The sequence below is a fragment of the Microtus pennsylvanicus genome, chromosome 12 (assembly GCF_037038515.1).
Source record: "Microtus pennsylvanicus isolate mMicPen1 chromosome 12, mMicPen1.hap1, whole genome shotgun sequence".
Classification (NCBI taxonomy): Eukaryota; Metazoa; Chordata; class Mammalia; order Rodentia; family Cricetidae; genus Microtus; species Microtus pennsylvanicus.
Genome location: NC_134590.1, coordinates 64,678,881 through 64,699,882, shown reverse-complemented (window position 1 = coordinate 64,699,882; position 21,002 = coordinate 64,678,881). Strand labels below are relative to the sequence as shown.

The following is a 21,002-nucleotide window of genomic DNA, read 5'->3' as shown; positions in this document are numbered from 1 at the left end:
CAAGAAAAACAAAACAGATGAGCATTTGTTTGAGACACAAAATGGAACAAGCAGTCCATTCTTCAGACCTTAGGCATATTCCCAGCTAAGCCTTTGGATCAGGCTAGACAGGCACCCCAGACGGTAGCTGACCTTGGAACATTGTTAACCTCTGCTGAACTGCTCAGAAACTGAAACTGTATTCAGTCGATTTTTTCTTTTTTAATTTTAAACTACACTTGCTTGTTTATTGTATATGGTGTACATGTGTGGAGACCATGAAGTCAGAGGCCAGCTTGCTGGAGTTGGTTTACCATGTAGGTCCAGGGATCAAACTCAGGTTGTCAGGCTTAGCAGCAAGTGCCTTTACCACCTGAGTGGTAAATCAGTTTCAAGACATACTTCCTGAAAAGCAATGAAATCTCTGATCCTTTAGCAGTTTAAAGATACAATTTTCTAAGACCTCAGAATACTTTTTTTTTCTTTTCCCCCCGAGACAGGGTTTCTCTGTGTAGAGGTTCTAGCTGTCCTAGAACTCGCTTTGTAGACCAGGCTGGCCTCGAATTCACAGAAATCCACCAGTCTCCGCCTCCTGGGTGCTAGGATTAAAAGTATGCCACCACCACCTGACCTCAGAACACACTTTTAAGACTGCTTAAATATATTTTTCCTGGGTTATAGTCCTAATTAGTGGACTGAGTGTTGCGGTCATACCTTTAATCCCAGCACTCAGGAGGCAGGAATCCCTGTGAGTTCCAGGTCAGTCTGGGCTACACAGAGAGGCCCTTCTCAAAAGCAAAACCATTTCTTTGTTTGTTAACTTGGCTGATTTTTTTTCTCAGTTGACAATTTCCTAAATGTCCAGAGTATTAACTGAGTATAACTGTGTCACCATACCCAGCTAATTCTTAATTTTAAAAGATTTTTTTTTCCAAACAAGGAGGTGATTGGGTAGATGGCTTAGTGGTTAAGAGCACTTGTTGCTCTTGCACAGAACCTGGGTTCTGTTCCCAGCACCCATATGGTAGCTCACAACCATCCATAACACCAGTTCCAGGGGCTCTAGTTTCTTCTTCTGACCTCCTTGGGCAACAGGTGCACATGTGGCACACATAAATACCTGCAGACAAAACAGTCATACACATAAAATGAAATAAATCTCAAAAAGATTTTTTTTCAACAAAGAAACACTGAGGTTTGGGGATATTTATAGCTCAGTGGTGGAGTGCTTAGTGTCTAGCAAGCATGTGTGAGGGCCTACATTTATTCCCCAGTATACCACACATGCACACACACAGTTATAAAAGAGGAGGAAGCTTTCCACCATGGAGAAGGTCTTGAAACTGAAGCTAACAAGACACTGCTACTGTCAGCAGCCAGCTGCCCTTCTGGGACATCATGTAAAATGATGTAACTGAGTGAAAAAGTGGTGGAGAGCCGGCCTCTTTCCTGCTCAAGTCGCTAAGCTGCTGCTGTAGTGAGAGGTGTTCATGAGCCCTAAGCTCTAAGTCTGCCCTGGGAAGAAGCAGTAGAAAGAAGGCTTCTTGGTCAGAGAAAACCAGCTTTGGGGATTTTATCTTTTCTTACTTTGGAAGCTGAAATCAAGGTGGTCTTCAGGTACCCTGTGGTGAGTTCTCATTTTACATATGAGAAAAGCATAGCAGGATAAAGTGTAGTTCCTAGCAAGCTGGAGGCTGGACTGATTCTAAGCTTCAGTTCTCTGAGCATGGTATTTCCTGCTTCTAATTTCTGAGATAATGAGAGCAACCAGATGAGGCTCCTGACAGGTTCTTAATGTGCTCTCAAAGTCCCTGGGTATCCCTTGTATGGATCTCATTGTCTTTCCTTGTTTTTTGTTTTTTTTTTTATTTGGAATTGGTCAACTGTGATATGTTTCCTTGGGCTATTGGTGACCAGCCTTATCTATAGCAATGTGGTGGTTTGAATACAAATAGTGTGCCATGAATCCTAGTCTCAAACCCACCTTAGTCAGCTGGCCAGATAATTTAGTCTGCTGTTTCCTGAAGTGATCAGGATTGCCCAGATCATGGATTTGCCAGATGACCTTGGGTGGTATGGGATAGATAACTTTTCCTTCACTGATACAACTACCTCTTTAAGGGTGTTGATAAATCTAGACAAAATACGGTAAGTGGTATTCCATCTGGCAGGAAGTATCAGAGACCATCATCTGGCTGCTCCAAGCTTCCTAATCTTCGACAGTCACAGGAATTTCTTTATTCTGCCATATACCAATTACAGTCTTGAGTAGAGTCTGTTCTCCTAGTCAATATAAAAGTTGTCCAAAATTAAAGGATAGCTTGACAGTTCAACTTAATGTTTAGCGGAGCATATATTTATCGACTGGTATGGTTAATACAGAATATAAATATAAATGGGGGAGCTTTGTTGAGAACCTTTTAGAGGCTGCTCAGTATTTTTCTGTTTGTGTTTTATGAGATGTGTTTTGGGCCATGTTTATGAGCAACTCATGAGAAAGGCATAGCCCCACAGATACTGTCCCTGCAGCCCTCTGGGAAATCTGCTACCAAATTCAATCGTAATTATTGTGTGGAGCTGAAAGAAGATGGAAACATTGACATGGACATTGTAGGAAGTGGGCTGTGGCAATGAACAATCAAGTACTTTCTGCCTTCCAGGATTGTCTGAAGAATCTTCACGGAAATCTTTGCTGGCAGTCAGCGATGGCGAGTAAGGGGCCCTCGGCCTCTGCATCCACTGAGAATTCCAGTGCAGGGGGGCCCAGTGGCAGCAGCAATGGCACTGGTGAGAGTGGAGGGCAGGATAGTACCTTCGAGTGCAACATATGCCTGGATACAGCCAAGGACGCTGTCATCAGCCTGTGTGGCCACCTCTTCTGGTGAGTTCCCTCCTTTCATCTCTGTGGACACCCTACCAAGTCCTAGGCAGATGTCTCACTATGTACAGAAGATGTTTGGAGCAGATGTCTCACTCATACTGAGCCCTGATACACTCAGACCCAAGGGACAAGAAGCCTCAGTTTTCATCCCATCTCTACTGCTGAAGTTCTGGGTAACCTAGGGCAAATCCTGTTCCCATCCTAGTTGTCTGCCTATCTCTCCAGCAGTAACCCCATTTAGTGAGCATTACTGCCGCTTGCTGTGATGCGCCTGTAGACAGCATTGCATAGTGGTTTTGAGCAAGGACTGTGTTCCCGTCTTCTGTCTTGACTCTGCCACTTCCCTAAGGGGTGACCTTAGACAGGGTGCTTTCATGCACTCTGCCTCATTTTACAGGCTTATTTATGAATATTGAGTGAGTGAACCAAAACTAGTAAACATGTTAAAAGAGCACATAGCGTGTGTGCTATGATTGTAATTGTTCTATATATAATATGTATGTTGTGAAATGAAGCAGCAAGGTCTATGTCCTTCTGGTTTCCATGCTTAAAGAAATCCCTGCTGTCTCTGAGAACTTCGGTGAATGTTGAGAAGTGGTTGTTTTTTCTACTGAGATGTTGAGCTAGACTTTGAAGCCTATGGAGAAGCCTTGAAAGCTGAGGGGAAATAATGGTAAATAAGATGAAGGGTATGTGCCGTTCCTAGATGTGGATCTGTGCACTGTTGGGTCTTCTGAGTCCCTGAGCTATCGTCCTCCTCTCAGCAGAACCCTGGATGGGGATTGGAGATGTTAGGAAATAAGAATGGCTGTGGAGGGCTCAACCAGATTACCAAACCTAGAGGTATAGAGCGGTTTAATGTTTTTGTGCAAGAAAATGGTGACAAAAGTTTAAATTCTCAGCAATATAAAAGGTAAACTTATTGGTGAGTTAGTAAAATGGAGCAGAGGTTTTTCTTTTTTGTTTTAAATTTTTTGTTTTGACTTAATTGTTTTTATAGATAGACCAAAATGACAGAATTAAGAGGCAGAGTACCATTAAAAAGAACAGATTTGAAGAAGCAATTTCACCCAGACTGTAGTGTCTTCTCTGCGCATCAGGGGTTCTCTTTTCTGTAAAGTAGGAATGGTTTTATCTCCTGGTGATCATCCAATGACAAAATAAAAATCAGCTCAGCCACTCTCTTGACACACAGTAGTTGCTTCATAAATGGGAGAAATCTTCATCGTTAGTTTTGTTTGTTTGGGTTTTGAGACAGAGTTGACAGGTAAACCAGACTGACCTTGAAATTCTAGCCCTCTCTTTGCCTCTGGAATCGCACCTTTAGTACAGCCTAAGCTTTGCTCTTCTCCTCATAATACTAAAGGGAGCTCTAATGGAGCCCTGCTCTGATTTGTAGAGGCTCGTGTCACCATAAGCTCAGTGTTGGGTTCAGATTAAGTCACAGTTTTTATTCATCTAGAAAAGGCACATGATGTGTGAGACACACCATGGCTGCCACATAGTAAGTTGTAGTAGATACTTGTTGACTTACTTTATTAATAAGAAAAGAAATACTAAAAATCTGGAATTGAGTAATTGTTCCTCAATATTATAATGTCATTTTTTTTTTATGTAGTGCTAGGTATTGAAAAGGCAGTAGAGAGTTTGTAGTCCTAATGTAAGTTACATGTTCGGCACCTTGGCTTCCTCCTTTTAAAAAGTGAGATACTAGAACCAGGGATATGGTACACATCTGTAATCCTAGCGCCCTGAAGAGAGCTGAGGAAGTGACTCGGTGGTTAAGAACACAAGATGCTCTTCCAGCAGACCCAAGTTTGATTCTCAGAAGCCACATGATAGCTAACAACCATTTGTTACTTCAGTTCCAGGGGAATAACCTATGGCTTCTGTGGTTTCTGGTATACACATGTAGTCCACAAACATGCATGTAAGCAAACACTCATACACATAAAAATAAAATCAAGTAAACCTAGTACCCTGAAGTCGGCAGCAGAGGATCATGACTCTGAAGCCAGTCTGGGCTACATGGTGAGACCCTGCATTTAAATAAATAAAATAAATAAATAAAAAGCAATGTTAGGCAGCAGCTCTGTAAGATGGAGGTAGTGACCCTTTTTTCTGAGTAGCCTCTCCATCCTTTCCATTTCAAAGATGCTTTGAATAGGCCTGGACTTTAAACAGCTTCCTGCCAGAAACACAGTTTGTTAAAATGGATATGAAATAACAGAGAATCCATATACCACTTATGAGCAGAGGAGGCTGTGAACCCGCTGACATTGGTGCAAATTGCGAGTGTGCGTGTGTGTTCATATTGTTGTTGCTTTAACTGTGCCTGCAGAGACTACCTGGCTTTTATTGGATTTCTTCAGAGCCTGTAATCTCTCCAAGACTAACCCGTGGGTAAATTGTGCCTGGATTGTCTGGGCCAAGGGAGTCAGCTTTTGTAGTGATGTTTGAGCTAGAGACTGGAGTCTTAACTCTTTACTCTCTCATTTTTTTCCTGTGAGTTTAGCCTTTTCTTATCTGTTTTGTTCTTTTCATTTTGTTTTTGTTTTAAGACAGAATCTCCTATAGCCTAGGCTGTACCCATTCTTACTAAGTAGCAGATGATGACCTTGAACTCCTGATCCTTCCTTATCCCTACCTTCTACGAGCTGGAATTACAGATGTATGCCTCTATATCCAGTTTAGCCTTCCCTTCCTTTTTCTATCTGTGATGCCAGGAATCCCTGTGAAGAAGGCTCACTGGGGTTACAGCACCCCAGGCACCCCATTCTGATGTCTTCCCTACTCATGGAGTGTTTTTGCTAATGAAAGCATTTTTCTCCTTCTTCCTGCTTCCCTTCCTGATGATTGGCTGCCCTGGGGACTCTCTAGTTGGCCGTGTTTGCATCAGGTAAGATGTACTTCATTTTACTTTGTCTTTCATCAGCTATAGTTGCACAAGACATCCCTCGTCTCAAGGGACTACTGCCAGAAGCTGCAATCTCCCTTGCTTCTGGGCTCAGTTGCCCTTTTTATACACCTGCCCACTGACAGGTATTTGATGTAATAAGAAGTCATTTCATACCTGATTCTGCCAACAATAGAATAACCCTTATGGCCTTGGCTGACTGCCACTTTCTGTGTCTCAATGGCTCATTTGAAAATAGGTTGAGTTTGATAATGTTAGAGCCTTTTTGTTTGTTTGTTTTGAAACCACCTGTGTCCCAAACTTACTGAGGATAACCTTGAAATCTTCCTGCCTCAGAGGGCTGAAATTAGGTGCGCACCACAGTGCCCACTTCACATGGTGCTGGGAACCCAGGATGTCTTGATCTGCTAACTAAGCCACATCCTCAGTTATTAGATTATTTTTAGTTTCTGAATTTATATATTTATTTATAAAGGATAACTTCTAAAAGATAACTTCTGGCCTGGAGAGACAGCTCAGTGGTTGGGAATGTTTGCTGCTCTTGCAGAGACTCAATTTCATTTCCCAGTATCTGTAACTCCAGCTTCAGGGGCTCCAGCACCTCTATGGTATACACACACACACTCTTGCACACATACCAGCACATACATACTGAGATAAAAATAAATTTTGAAGAAGTAGAAAGGTAACTCCTTTCATATCAGTATACCTCACTTTCCTGAAAAATCTTGAAATCATTGAGAAGAGGTAAATGTTTTGGTAACCATAGATAGCTTTTGCAGAAGAGGAAAGTTTGTCTCCTTTGTTTTAATTTATTATGAAAACCTGTTAGTGTTCACTAAGAACTGGATTTGGCATTGGCAACTGGATATGAACAATCACAGCCAGATATCTATCTCCATGGGTGTCAGAAGTTCAGCAGCACACTCCTTGGTGGCTTAGAGGGTGTAGATGGTGGACAGGGACTTGACTGATCCTCATAGGTAGAAAAAGGGGGGAACTAGGGATGAGCATTCTGACCTAAACCAATCTGAAAGAATAAACGTGGCAGAACATGTGGCATGAGTTCTGAGAGACCATCAACAGGTGGGAATGTAGTATATAAAATCATGAGATGCTGTTATTTCCGTATCCCTGAGTCTTTGGCTCATATTCATATGGTGAACTTTATATCTCCATGTCTAGAGGTGCAGTTTATGTCCTAAAATAATATTGAGGAGCTGGGACATAATTCATCCATGGTGTGTATACTCATTATGTGCAAGGCTCTGAGTTTAATCCCTAGTGCTAAAAGTAAGTAAAGATTGGGAAAATATGCATGAGAAACCATCCAGTGCCCAGAAAGAGATCACTAGTTAGGTGTGGTGACATACTCCTATATCCCAGGCCTTGGAAGCTAAAGGCGTGATGGTAAGAATTCAGTATCAACTTCAAATGAATGAGACTCTGCCTTAAAAAAAAGGGAAAACACAAGTATAACATTTTAAAATAATCTTTTGTTCCTTTTTAAGAAAATAAAATACAACCAGGCGGTGGTGGCGCACGCCTTTAATCCCAGCACTTGGGAGGCAGAGGCAGGCGGATCTCTGTGAGTTCGAGACCAGCCTGGTCTACAAGAGCTAGTTCCAGGACAGGCTCCAAAGCTACAGAGAAACCCTGTCTCGAAAAAAAAAAAGAAAGAAAAGAAAAGAAAATGCAAATGTTTTAGTGTAAAACATTGATAAAGTTTAGATAATAAGCGGAATCTATCTAATACTAAGCGACCCAGAAGTGGTAACACATCCATGTGCTGATGTCAGGTTACACCATCGGGGAAAGGCTGTAAGATGAGAAATTGGAGCTGGAGAGGTGGCTCAGGAGGTAGAGCACTTACTGCTTTTCCCGAGAGCCAAGTGCAGTTCCTAGTTCCCATACTCTCAGCCACCTGGAATTCCAGCTTCAGCTTCCTCCTCAGGCCTCCAAGGGCACACATATTTATTTGCACATACCCCTGGCCTCCGCTGACATGTACATAATTAAAAATGGGGTAATATTTTTTAAGAAAAATGAGAAATCACAGAAAGAAAAACAAGGTAATGACAATATGATTGATCCTGAATGTAAGCTCTGTTCACCCCAGGAGCCTGCCTGAAGACCTCAGGCTTGCAGCTCCTCCTTCTGCACTACTCACAGTCCAGAGAGTAAGAGACAGAGAAGGAGCTTGTTTAGTTACTGGTATTTAAAGGCAGTTTTGGTTTTAATCCCAGTAAGAATTTTTCAATACTAGGAACAGAAATCAGAACTTTGGTTCCTGAAGTTTCCCAACTCAGGCTACTCCAGCTGGTGTTTCCCATTTTCGGACTCTGGCTCCATGTTCCCACACTGTACTAACTGAAGACGGGACAGCTTTGGACCATTCTTGCATTTTTCTCTCACTTGCAGTGGTTGGAGACTAGACCTAATAGACAAGTGTGTCCAGTTTGCAAAGCTGGAATCAGCCGAGACAAGGTCATCCCACTCTATGGCAGGGGCAGCACCGGGCAGCAGGATCCCAGGTAAAGACTTGATTGATACCTACTTCCTACTTGGACATGAATTCACATCCATTTAGCACTCTAACCCTTGGCTGCTTGATTTTGAGGCATTTCGGTCAAGAGGAAAGTCACATGGGAACAATGGGGCTTGAGAGAGGAGAGGAGCCAGTGTTCGGTAGCTGCTCAGTGTCATCTCCAGTAGGTACCCAGTTAGCGGGTAGCCTGCAGTGTTTGAGACATCGTAACAGCAAGTGTGCAGAGTATTGTGAAAGCGCTCCCTCCCTGGGAAACAGGAACCTGACTAAAGAGTGGGGTTGCAGCACCGGTGAATGTGAATCTGGGGAGACAGGGACCAGGAAGTCTGGATGACTTTTGGGGGTGGCCCTTTTGATCTGGCATCTATACCTTTTCAGAAGACTATCTTAATTTTTCTAGCACTTCTCCCGACTCCCATCTCCTGTCCACGAGACATCCTGAACTTCTCTTAAAGGGCTGTCCTATTACGTTTGTCACGCTTGGATTTGCTGTGTCTTCTATGCTCTCTGCTCCTACCTACTCAAACTACCACCCGACTTCCTGCAGCCTTTTCTTGATTCCTGCCCATATTTTAGGAAAGCCCTCAAGTTCTCTCCTTCAAGTGATCTTCTCCATATGAGTTGCCCTCACCTGTATTCCTGCCTCACACACTAATGCTCCCCCATTATGTTGTGTTGATTGTATCTCAAGGTGGGATCTGTCACCTGTTAGCATTGGTTGCATCCTGCCTCGTGCCTACTTGTGCCATAAACTCTCAGTCAAGCTATTTAGATGAGAGTCTGCAAACTAGAGGCAAAAGTAAGATAGCGTGAGGTACTAGCCCAAGAGTAACAGAGGCCAAACAGAAGTTAATAGAGGCAGATCAGAAAGACCTTGAACCCTAACCCTCTCAGCTGACAATCTACCTTTTGTTTTAGTCTAGCTTGGGATCTCTGGCACCCATGAGCTCATATCAAGCAATCCCAGGGAAGGCAACTGGCCATTTTTTCATAACCATCCTTGGGTCAAGATCTCTGTTGCAAGGATAGGTTGTGTAAACTGGTGGCTCTCTCAGAACAAGCTGGTTTTCCTGGTTTGAGGTAGAATGGAGTTAAGCCAGCATTTGCTTAAGCCAGAGCAGTTTTTTGTGTGTTTATTTGGTTGGTTTTTTGAGACAGGGTTTCTGTGTTACTCTGGCTGTCCTGGAACTCTGTAAACCAGGCTGGCCTTAAACTCAAAGCCTGCCTTCTGTCTACTGTCTACTGAGTACTGGGATTACAGACTGTGCCACTACCGCCTGGCCCAACAGTTTTATTTGTTGAAACAAGAGAGCCACCCAAACCCTGTGGGTCAGTCTTCACAGAGAGCAGCTCACAATATTTTGTGATGGCCTTACTTTGTACAATTTTTTTTTTCAGAGAGAAGACTCCTCCTCGTCCTCAAGGCCAGAGGCCGGAGCCCGAAAATAGAGGGGTGAGGACCATTCTAGGAGAAGCTTCCAGAAGTGTGCTTGTGGCTTTTGAAACTTTCCTGTTGACCTTGCAGTTTTTCTTCTTCTTTTAAAACATTGAGAAAGGTTGTAGAGGAAAATTTATAAAGTACAGGAAGACAAGCAGGGGGAAATCCTAGAACCACTCATCCAGAGAGAGCCACTGGGAGAGAGAGAGAGAGAGAGAGAGAGAGAGAGAGAGAGAGAGAGAGAGAGAGAGAGAGAGAGAGAGATTATTAATTTATACATGTATTTATTGATTGTACATTTACATATTTATTTCATAGGTATTTTTAAATTTAACTTTTACTGTATTATTTGCGTGTATCTGGTGGGGGTCATATGTATAGAGGTGAGAGGACAACTTTGGGTAATTGATTCCCTCCTTCAGTCATGAGCCCTGGAGATGGAACTTAGATTATCAGGCAAGCCCCTTTACCACTAGATTGTCTTATCAGCCTATTTCTTGGCTTTTTGAGGTAGGGTTTCACTGTGTAGCCGAGGCTCACCTGAGCGCATGATATTCCTGCCTCCGTCTCCCAGTGCTAGTGTTATAGACATAGGCCACTGTGCCTGACATACTTTTATTGTTTTTTTGTTGTTTTTTGCTTTTTTTAATATATATACATACTTCAGTTATTTCTTTATTTATTTTTATTTTATGTGCAGGTGTTTTGCCTACATGTACATCTATGTGAAGGTGCCAGATTCTCTGGAACTGGAATTACAGTCAGTTGTGAGCTGCCATGTGGGTGCTGGGAATTGAACCCAAGTCCTCTGGAAGAAAAGACAGTGCTCTTAACCACTGAGCCATCTCTCCAGCCCCGATTTTTTGATTTTTTACAATATGTGGCTCTTATTTTGTAATTCTTAAAATTTCATCTATTCTACAGATACTACGTACCTTAATGTGCTCTGGTCACAATTTTGGCAGTGGTAATTTATCAACAAAACTTGCAAGTGATCTCTGCCCTCATGAAATGTACCCATGAGAATTGGAATTTCAGCAGTGCAGTTTAAAATGTTACTGAGACCCATAGCAACAACATTTGACAGCTGATGTATAGACCTAATGTAATGGCATGCATTGTATTATGGGACACTTACCTGCTACCTCTGCTATCTTAAACATGCTCAAATGAAATTACAAAGTTTTATACAGAACCACCATTATTTTATTATGGTAAGTTCATAGAATTACTGGCTCAAAATATGTACACATTTAAATAAAATGTTAGTCTTTTTTTCAAACAGTAGTTTCTTGTTAAAATATTAATGAGGCCTGGGAATGTAGCTTATGGCCAGGAGCATAGTAGCAGCTAGGCAGGCAGGGCACTGGGCAATACCTTTGAGCTCACATCCTTACCTATAAGCAGGGAAGCAGAGAGAGCTAACTGGAAATGCCTTAAGTCTTTTGAAACCTCAAAGTCCACCCCAAGTGACACACCTCTTCCAACAATACTACACCTCCTGATCCTTTACAAACAGTTCCACCAACTAGGGACCAAACCATTGAAATATGAACCTATGGGGGCCATTCTCATTCAGACCACTACAGCTACCTAGTGAGTTCATGACTAGTCAGGGCTATATGAAACTGTCTTAGAAAATCAATTAAAAAACCATGGAGCCACCTCTCCAACCCCTAGCCCAGTCTTTCTATTTTTGAGAAAGCATCTCCATATATAGCCATATACAGCTGGCCTTGAACTCAGCCTTTCAAGTGCTTGGGTTATAGATATATGCCACCCTCAGTTTCTTTTTTAATGCTGGTTTTTTTTAATTTTCTTTTATCTTATTTTGTACTTTTTGAGGCAGAGTCTCACATATCTCAGACAGTTCTAGAACTTGATATGTAATAGAGAATAACCTTGAATTTGTGATTCCCTCTGCCTGCACTTCTCCAATGCTAGGGTCAAACCCAGAGCTTGGTGTATGCTAGGCAGCTCTATTCATCCGGACTATTCTTCTAACCCTCTGGGTCCCCTTTATTAAAGGCTGCCATCTACCAGTGGGGTGTGTGTGTGTGTGTGTGTGTGTGTGTGTGTGTGTGTGTGTGTGTGTGTGTAGGAATGTTCTGGATATTAAATCAAGGTGTTAAGTATGCTAGGTAACACTGTACCACTGAGCTATATCACTACCCTTCCACTGAATTTTGATTCAGTATAATTTCAGTTCATTATTGAAGGGCCTTAGAATTGCTCACAGATTTCGCTGTTTAAATAATACTATGATAATCTTTATACACATCCTTTTTCAGTTGAGTTGGTGCATTTCTTCTTGCTCTCTCTTTTTTCTTTCTTTTTTTTAATTTTTATTTATTTAATTTTTTTTTTTTTGAGACAGGGTTTTTCTGTGTAGCCCTGGCTGTTCCGAAACTCGCTCTGTAGCCCAGGCTGACTTCAAACTCAGAGATCCACCTGCCTCTGCCTCCCAAGTTCTGGAATTAAAGGTGTGCATCACCACCACCTGACTTCACTGGTACATTTCTTTAGGAATCCCAGTATTATAAGGTCAAGGTCTAATGGAAATTGAGGGTCTTTTCTCCTATATTAAGAGTTTTGCTGGGCTGGAGAGATGGCTCAGTGGTTAAGAGCATTGCCTGTTCTTCCAAAGGTCATGAGTTCAATTCCCAGCAACCACATGGTGGCTCACAACCATCTGTAATGAGGTTTGGTGCCTTCTTCTGGCCTGCAGACATACACACAGACAGAATATTGTATACATAATAAATAAATAAATAAATATAAAAAAAAGAGTTTTCCTGGGTGGTGGTAGTGTTACCTTTAATCCCAGAACTTGGGAGGCAGAGATAGCAGATTTCTGAGTTTGAGGCCTTCCTCGTCAACATAATGAATTCTAGGACAGCCAGGATTACACAGAGAAACCTTGTCTCGAAAAAACTTTAGAAACAATAGTTTTGTATGCATGATCTCATTTAAGCCTCATAAACTTTCCATATAAAGGGGATAACTGAGGGACAGATATATGTAGTGTGCCTGTTTAGGGGCACAGAGCCAAAACCCGACCTGGGTGCTACCGATGTCCCTGCTCTCCACTGCTAGATAGCAGCCCTTTGCGTTCTCAGGCTCTGCTTGCTCTAACAGCATTTGCAGCCAACAGAAATCAGAGACTTTAGCCCTGATGGCCGAAGGCAGACCTCTAGTGTCATAAGCACCTGCAGCTGCTAGTAGTCTAGTCTGTCTGTCTGTCTTTCTTTCTTTCTTTCTTTCTTTCTTTCTTTCTTTCTTTCTTTCTTTCTTTCTTTCTTTCTTTCTTTCTTTTAGATCTCTTTTAAGCCCTGTCGTTCCTAGCTAGAGCTCATTGTGTAGTTCAGGCTGGCCTTGAACTCACAGAGAATCCTGCTGCCTCTGCCTCCCAAATGCTGAGATTAAAGGTGTGTGCCACAATGTCTGCTCCCCAATTCCAGTCTTTCTATTATTTCATCATTTGTTCTAAAGAGCTCACCAACGGTATAGAGGAAGGAAAAGAATTTGTAAATTGTGCACAGTGATAAAGTTGGCTCTGTGGGTAAAGGTTCTTGTTATGCAAGCTCAGTGCAGTGACCTTTGTTCAGTCCCCGGAAATCACATAAATTAAAAGAGAGAGAGAGAACTGACTCCACAGAGTGTCCTCTGACAACTCATGTGCACCATGACACATAGGAACACTATACACAATAGCACATTTTTTAAAGTTTGAATTTTTAGATCAAACTGGCATACTTAGTCTTCTGTAAAATGCTAATGCAAGAATTAAACATAAGCTACTGCCCTTGGAGGTACTCATCTGTAATTCCAGCACTCAGAATGCTGAGGCAGGAGCATTGCAGATGTTAGGCCCGCCCAAGCAACCTGTGAGATCCTGTCAGAGTAGGGAGAAGGGAAGGGAGAGGTTGGATTTGTGTGTGCTGTGCCAGGAGTCCTTGCACTCAGACAGAGGCACCACTTACTAGCAGAGCTGTTGGTATTCTACTGAGTCCATCCTTGGAAAAGACCATATGTGATAAATGTGTTTGGGGAAGAAACCAAGGCTCATATACAAACTGCTGACAGTGGCTATTTAGGAAGATCTCTGACTTACTTTCTTATGACAAGTACATATTCTTCTCTCTCCCCCCCCATCCCCATTTCCCATGAGCTAGGACCACAATACCACACCCAGGTTTCTACATTAATTAGAAAAACTTAAATTGTTCTAAATGTTTAATATTTTGTGACATGAAAAATTTCTTTATTTTGTATTTTGTTTCTGGTTTTTTTTTTTTTAATGGAGGGGATCTTGTTATATAGACCATGCTGAAAAGGAACTAATTATCCAACTACTATCCCTTAGCTTAGAATAATTTTTTAAGACAAGGTCCTGTCATGTATCCCAGACTGGCTTTGAACTCAGTATGTAGCTGAGGATGACCTGAACTTCTGATCCTCCTATGCCTACTTCGTGAGTGCTATGATTATAGGTGTGTGCCACCAAGCCTGACTTAAGCAATGCTTTGGATCAAACCCAGTGCTTCACAATCAGCTACATCCACAGCCCCTGCAGGCTTCAGGGGAAATACTTACCCATATCTTGACAACACACTTATATTGTCATGTGTGGGTGTTTAAGCAGTTTGACAGTTTAAGTCATAAGAAGGTTTTCTGTTGCCAGGCGGTGGTAGTGTACACCTTTAATCCCAGCACTCTGAGTTCGAGGCCAGCCTGGTCTACAGAGTGAGTTCCAGGACAGGCTCTAAAGCTACAGAGAAACCCTGTCTCAAAAAAACCAAAAAAGAGGTTTTCTGTCTTGATTCATAAATGAGCACCAGGGTCCTTAAAGAACATATTACAATATTTTGTTTGACTGATACTATTGACCAATTAGAGCTTTGTCTTTTTTGTTATATGACTTACAGTATGTAGTTTGTGATGCTCCTTTGCATTTGGGTGTGGGACTAATTGCAATAGTGTATTATAAATAGCATGTAGGAAATTTTACTGGAACCCTGGAAAATGGTCTAGATCTGTATAAATGATCTAAACATGCTGACCACAGTGGGTTTCACATCTGATCAGAGTGAGCCCTTTTTGCACCATATAGCTCCTTAAATCGAAGCTAAGAGTAGAAGGTCAGAGGTGACTCTAGAGTTCCTTTACTTTGGGGCCTGGGTAGGAGGAAGAGCTGAGGCCCTGTTTGTGGCAGAGAAATAAGAAGAAACATGGGTACCACATGTACTATGATGTAAGACATTGTTCGAGAAATGTGGGATGAATCTGATTATTTTTCTTAATTGCCTTTCTTCTCCAAAGGGATTTCAAGGATTTGGATTTGGAGATGGTGGCTTTCAGATGTCTTTTGGAATCGGAGCATTTCCATTTGGGATATTTGCCACAGCATTTAACATAAATGACGGACGGCCTCCTCCAGGTAAGCCCCATTTCTTTAAGAAAAGAAAATCAGGAACATATCGTGCTTGAAAACCCCTTGGAATGCAGCAGTATAAAAGTTACAGATAATTGTCAGTACATGCAATCAGACTTTCCAAAATCCCTCAGATTCTTTGCAGATTGCCAAACTCATCTAGTGGTCGTTACAATCTGCATTCCAGATACTTATACAGTTAGCTGCTTTATAGATCAGAAAATTCTCAGTAATGATTCCAAGACACAGCCCATGACCATTACACTGAAAATTCTAAACGATACCTAAAATGAAAAGCTTAATTCTACACATATGGAGTAGTGCCCAGTATTTTGTGGGGTTGCATGCCATTCCCTCAAAGTTGGTTGCTCTGATAAACCCATGCAGGCAGACAACCAAGAGATTCATCACCTACTATGTCCAAGGAATCAGATGAAGCAGGGAACAGCTCTGATAATTTCTGAGTAGGTGATCATATTCAGATCACCCCCGCCTCCCTCTCCCTCTCCTCCTCTCCTTTTCCCTCTCCCTCTCTCTCTCACCCTCTCTCCCTCTCCTCCTCCCCTCCCCCTCCCTCTCTCGTTGACCCTTTGGGGCCAAGAAGAAGTGAAATGTTAGGGCAGCCTGTTCCCTGACGTCTCTGCCCAGCTTCTCTCAGGACACAAAATGGGACTGATTCCAAACTTCAGAGCTTTGGGGACTGTGTTTATATCTGTCACCTGCTGCATTTCTCCCTTTAGCCACTTGTCTATAGCAGCTGTATCCAGAGTACAGCAAGGTAGCAAGGTGTGTGCTTGACTGACTCCATTACACTCTAATGCCTAAGCCACCACCCATGTCATGGAGCCTATGAAAGATAACATGGTCAGCTGAGCCCTGCTTATAGTCAGAGCCTTCTGGGCCCTGAATTCATTATGAGGAACAGAAGTAACTAGTGTAGCTCTGATCAGGAGCTTATACTCTGAATATGATCACCTACTCAGAAATTATCAGAGCTGTTCCCTGCTTCATCTGATTCCTTGGACATAGTAGGTGATGAATCTCTTGGTTGCCTGCCTGCATGGGTATATCAGAGCAACCAACTTTGAGGGAATGGCATGCAACCCCACAAAATACTGGGCACTACTCCATATCTTATCTGCCTGGAATGTCTCTCTGCTGTTCACACATTGTTTTCTCAGAGGAAGGGGACTGCAAAGGGAAGGGTGTGATTTGCCTTAAAGGAAAGGCAGATCCTTATAGCAGCAACAGGAACTTCCGACTAGCTTGATGCTTTCCAGCCTGGTCCAGCATGCAGACTGGATCTCCCCCAGTTCATTTCCAGCTAGGCTGGGCTCTGGATCACAGTTTTTCTTCGTCATGGTTGATAGGATTTGCACAGTCTAGATGTGAATTGTCACCTTCCTTCCTCTACTAGCAGAGGTTCTTACTCAGTCTCCCTCTACCTTGAATTATGATTTCTGGGCCCTGGTTCTCTTCTGGAAAAAGCAGGCACACAGACAGACGGTGAGCATCTGGAACAGTGTGCAGAGAGGCAGGAGAGTGCCACTGCTCATGTGTGAGCCCTTATGGTCTCAGGAGGCCCATACTCTGCTTCTGCTGCTGCTTTTTAAATGAGATCTATGAGGTAGTACCATGCAGTGGCAGCATAGCGAAGACAGGCAGGAGGATCTCTGTTTCCTGCAGGAGTTCCTGATAGTCCACTGACTGGCTCACTGCATGTTCAGGACAGCTTTGTGGAGAACACTGGAGGTCATGGTCACTTGTGTTTGTTTGGCTCCTATTATTCCAAGTTTGGGAGTCTTTTTTATTGTAGGATTCTGCTTTTATAAGGAAACAGAGATTTATCCTCTCCAGTTCTGCCCCCAATGGGCACTGTGGTGATATTTTGTTTGTAATCTAACAAATAAAGCTTGTCTGAAGATCATAGTGCAGGGCTAAGCCACTAGTTAGCCATAGAGCCCAGGCAGTGGTGTCTCACACCTTTAATCCCAGCACTAAGAAGGTGGAGACAAGAAGGGATATGACTGGGCGGAGAGAGGAATATAAGGCAGGAAGAGACAAGAACTCAGTGGCCATCTGAAATCCAGTCTGAGGATCTGTAGAGACGGGATCGCCCCTTCAGTCTGAGCATTGGTAGAGGTAAAAGGTCTCTCTAGTGGCTGCACTGCTTCTCTGATCTCTCAGCTTTCACCCCGAATATCTGACTCTGGGTTTTTATTAACAATACCAATTAGAATTCATGCTACAAGGCAGTATGAGCATCCTTCTGACAAAGTCTCTTCCTCTTGTTTCTCTAGCTGTCCCTGGGACACCCCAGTACGTGGATGAACAGTTTCTGTCACGCCTCTTCCTGTTTGTAGCCCTAGTGATCATGTTCTGGCTCCTGATCGCCTAATACAGGACCCTGTTTGCATCTACAGCAGCACCTCTGGACTGGTGATGTGCTACACCCACTTCTGGTGTTTGACTTGCTTAATCCCGACCCCTGGAATCAAGGGTCAGAAACACATCAAGGAGTCTTGCTTCTCCATTAGAGCTTTGGAACTCAAAAGTTGACGAGGAATCCCCAGTTCCACCGCTGCTGTAGACACCCTCCTATAACCTCAGGTCTTTTGTTGAATCACCTCTCAGAGGTGACAATGTGAAGTCCTGTTCCAGCCTTCTCAGCAGGTCCCAGCTCCATACAGGGAAGAGATGGGAAGAAAGAAACAGTTTTTTCACCAGAACTTTATATTACAGAAATGAAGGGATGAACCAAATGGTATTTATGAAAACTTACTTTCATCATTTTAAATGCCCTTGGTGGTAAGTGACCTCCACTCCCTCTACTGTGAGACTCTGGTCCAGACACCAGTGCTGCTCTGTCTGCCCTCCTGCCCTCCCCTTCCTCAGCAAAGACATAAGAATTACTGCCCCAAGAAGGCCATAAATGCAGCAGCAGAAGCTGAAGATGCTATGTGACTTTGCCAGAGATTCTGGTCTTTGATTGGCCCTGGGTCTCATGCAGTGTCTTGGCTCTGGAAAGCAGCTTGAATGACCTCCTGGTTTCCTGGTTAGATTGTCCCTGGTGTCACTTGGCTCAGATTTCCCATCAGCTTCCTCCTCTAGACTACTGCTGAATTTGAACCAACTACTCTGCTTCAGAGCTTTGATGCAGGCACAGCAGGACGAGTAGCCCTGCCCCTTGGCTGTAGAAGCCTGAGTAGTCCTCTCTCAGAACTTGCCCAGAGAAACTGGAGGCTTTCCTCAGGTCAGCCCAGCTGCACATAGAACTACCATCCTCAGAAGCCATTGTCCTTTTTAAAAGAGTCTGGGACATTGATTCCACCTGTGGTCCTGATGTTTGTATAGCTTGATGGATTTACCTGAAAACTCTTTGAATGTGTGCTGAGTCCAGAGGCACATGAGGCTTCTGAGCAAGCCTCCCCTGGTGATATGTAAAAGCAAAGGACCACAGTGGTACAGTGTGGTCTTCCTTCTTCATTCTTCCCACACATTGATTTGTTCTTGAAATTCATAAGATGCTTCCTCTGAACCTGATTCTTGGAATGTGGTACCAGGCAGGAGAATAGTTTGCCTGCTCAGACCGTTCTTGCTCTGCCTGTGAGGCTTCATCTTAGAAACATCTCTTCTTGGAGACCTCAGCAGGGCAGCAAAATGAACTTCTTTTGTTCACTTTTCCAGCACCATTGCCCTAGCAATAACCAGAAACTGGGCTTTTGCCTTGCCTGGTGATTTTTCTAGATAGGCTCTCTACTATCTATGGAATCCTAGATAATAGATTGAGGATGGTGAAAGAGCCCTCCTCCTCCCTGCACGGTCCCCACCTGCCAATGCCAGTGTTAGTATCAAAATGGATACAGTATGAAGTATTGAGTAGGAGGGTGGTTTGGCAAATCCAGCTGATAACAATAAGCCACCAATTTTATAGTTTGCTGACAGATTTAAAATATGCTTTGTCACTTGGGAATCCCCAGTCACAGGGGCGCCTGGAGTGTCTCTGTTCTAGAGAGAATTGATAGGAGCCCTCAGTGTAGTGTAGCCTTAAGTAGTAGAGGGAAAACTTAAACCAATGAACACAAGAGAAATGAAAGAAGAGTTTTAGTAGTGGAGTGAATCATTTGGAATCTGGTAAAATGGAATGAACCCAGTGTGTACTCACCTAAGGTATCCCAGGGCACGCCAGTAGCAAAGCTGTGATGATGAGCTGTGTATCCTTTGTGAACAGGGTTACACACCTGCCAGCGGCTGAGGCAGGACAGCCAACTTGGGAGTTCCCTCTCCTTTGTAGGCTATCCCTCTGAAGGCTCACCACTCGTCCTATGGCCAAGGCAGCTTCCCCTTCTAAGTTTGTGTGTCCTTCAGCCTCCACCTTCCTGCCACCCCATGGACAAGGACAGTCAGAAAATGGGAACATATAAGGCAGCATACATTGACCAGCCACTGATTTTCACTGTTGTGAAAGTGATTTGATTTAGAATTAAATGGTTTTACATTGCTGTGAGTGTGGACTTTGTGTTTTGGGATGTTAGTGACTGGGAGTGGGCACACTGGTTTGGCCCCTGGAAAGTTTGTGTCTTCAGACCATTGATAAGGAATGAATAATAAAGTGAACTAGAGGTCTAGCTGCCTGTGGCAGACGGCCCCAGTCCTGACAAATGCATGGAATTCCTAAGTCTGCAAGCACCAAGCTGCCATGATGAAGCTTAGCTTGTGCCTTGCCTTGAGTGTCCCATGTAGAGAAATCACAGGTTACTCAGTATTAAAATGTCTCCCTGTGTTAAGGTATAGAGCAGAAAGGCCCTTAAGCCAATCCCTCTCTCTGGAGCAGGGAGTGTGCCCTCCTTGAGATTGCTCACTAATGTATTACAGTATGAAAGAGAGATTGATAAGGTTATGAATTTGTCTCAGCTTCAGGCCCCAAAACACCAAAGCTACAGGTCATACCCTCTAAAAGAAGTGCATTTTTTATTCCTCTTAGGCTTTGACCTAACAAGGGTCAATTTGACCAATGCCAGAATATAACAGGAGAATGCAGAGGTAAGGAAACCAGAAAACGCCTGTTGGCACAAGCCAACCATTCAGGAGACCGAGGCAGGAGGATAAAAGTCTGATGAGGTCTTGAGCTGGTGAGATGGCTCTGCCTGGTAAAGGTTTTCACCACCAAGCCTGACAACTTGCGCTTGATCTCTGGGACCCTTAGGGTGGCTGAAAAGAGAACCAACTCCCAAGAGTTGTCCTGTGACCTCCACCCACCCTGTCACATCATAACACAATAAAAAGTTAATGGTGCATGCTTCAATCTCAGCACTCAAGAGGCAGAGGCAGGTGGATCTCTCTGAGTTCAAGGCCAGCCTGGTCTACAGAGCAAGTTCAGGCTCTAAACTGCACAGAGAAACCCTATATCAAAAAACAAACAAAAATAAGGTTTAATTTTTTTAAAAAAAGCAAAAAACAAGGCTAGAGATACAGCTCAATGATAGAGCACTTTATATCAGCGAAGCCTGGGTTCAATCCCAAATACCTTCAAAAACAAAACAAAAACATAAATGAACCCCTAGAACTCATAAGCCGGTAATAACAGAATTTTGTTTTTCAGAGACCCAGGCCAGGCCCCAGCTGATCTGTGATCTGTAGCCCTAGCACAATCCCTGAGCACCCCAGCTCTGAACCCAAAGCCAATGAAAGAAATACACCCTGGATTTGGGATCTGAGCCAGTGAAAGAAACACTTTACCCCTGAACCCAGAGCCAGAGAAAAATATCCTGAGTCTGAAACCAGAGCCAAAGGAACACACTTTGC

General features: G+C 43.2%; 1 protein-coding gene across 1 annotated transcript in view; it reads left to right on the top strand.

The window, feature by feature from the left end:
- The window catches only part of Rnf185 (ring finger protein 185), a 39,149-nt gene extending 19,450 nt beyond the window's left edge, over positions 1-19,699 (top strand). Inside the window, exons 2-7 of the mRNA XM_075944064.1 lie at positions 2,640-2,860; positions 5,741-5,759; positions 8,199-8,311; positions 9,724-9,778; positions 15,086-15,203; positions 17,498-19,699. Of these exons, the coding sequence (XP_075800179.1) occupies positions 2,685-2,860; positions 5,741-5,759; positions 8,199-8,311; positions 9,724-9,778; positions 15,086-15,203; positions 17,498-17,595 (579 nt within the window). The 5' untranslated portion in view covers positions 2,640-2,684 and the 3' untranslated portion in view covers positions 17,596-19,699. The remainder of the gene's footprint in view (positions 1-2,639; positions 2,861-5,740; positions 5,760-8,198; positions 8,312-9,723; positions 9,779-15,085; positions 15,204-17,497) is intronic.
- The last annotated feature ends 1,303 nt before the right edge of the window (positions 19,700-21,002 follow it).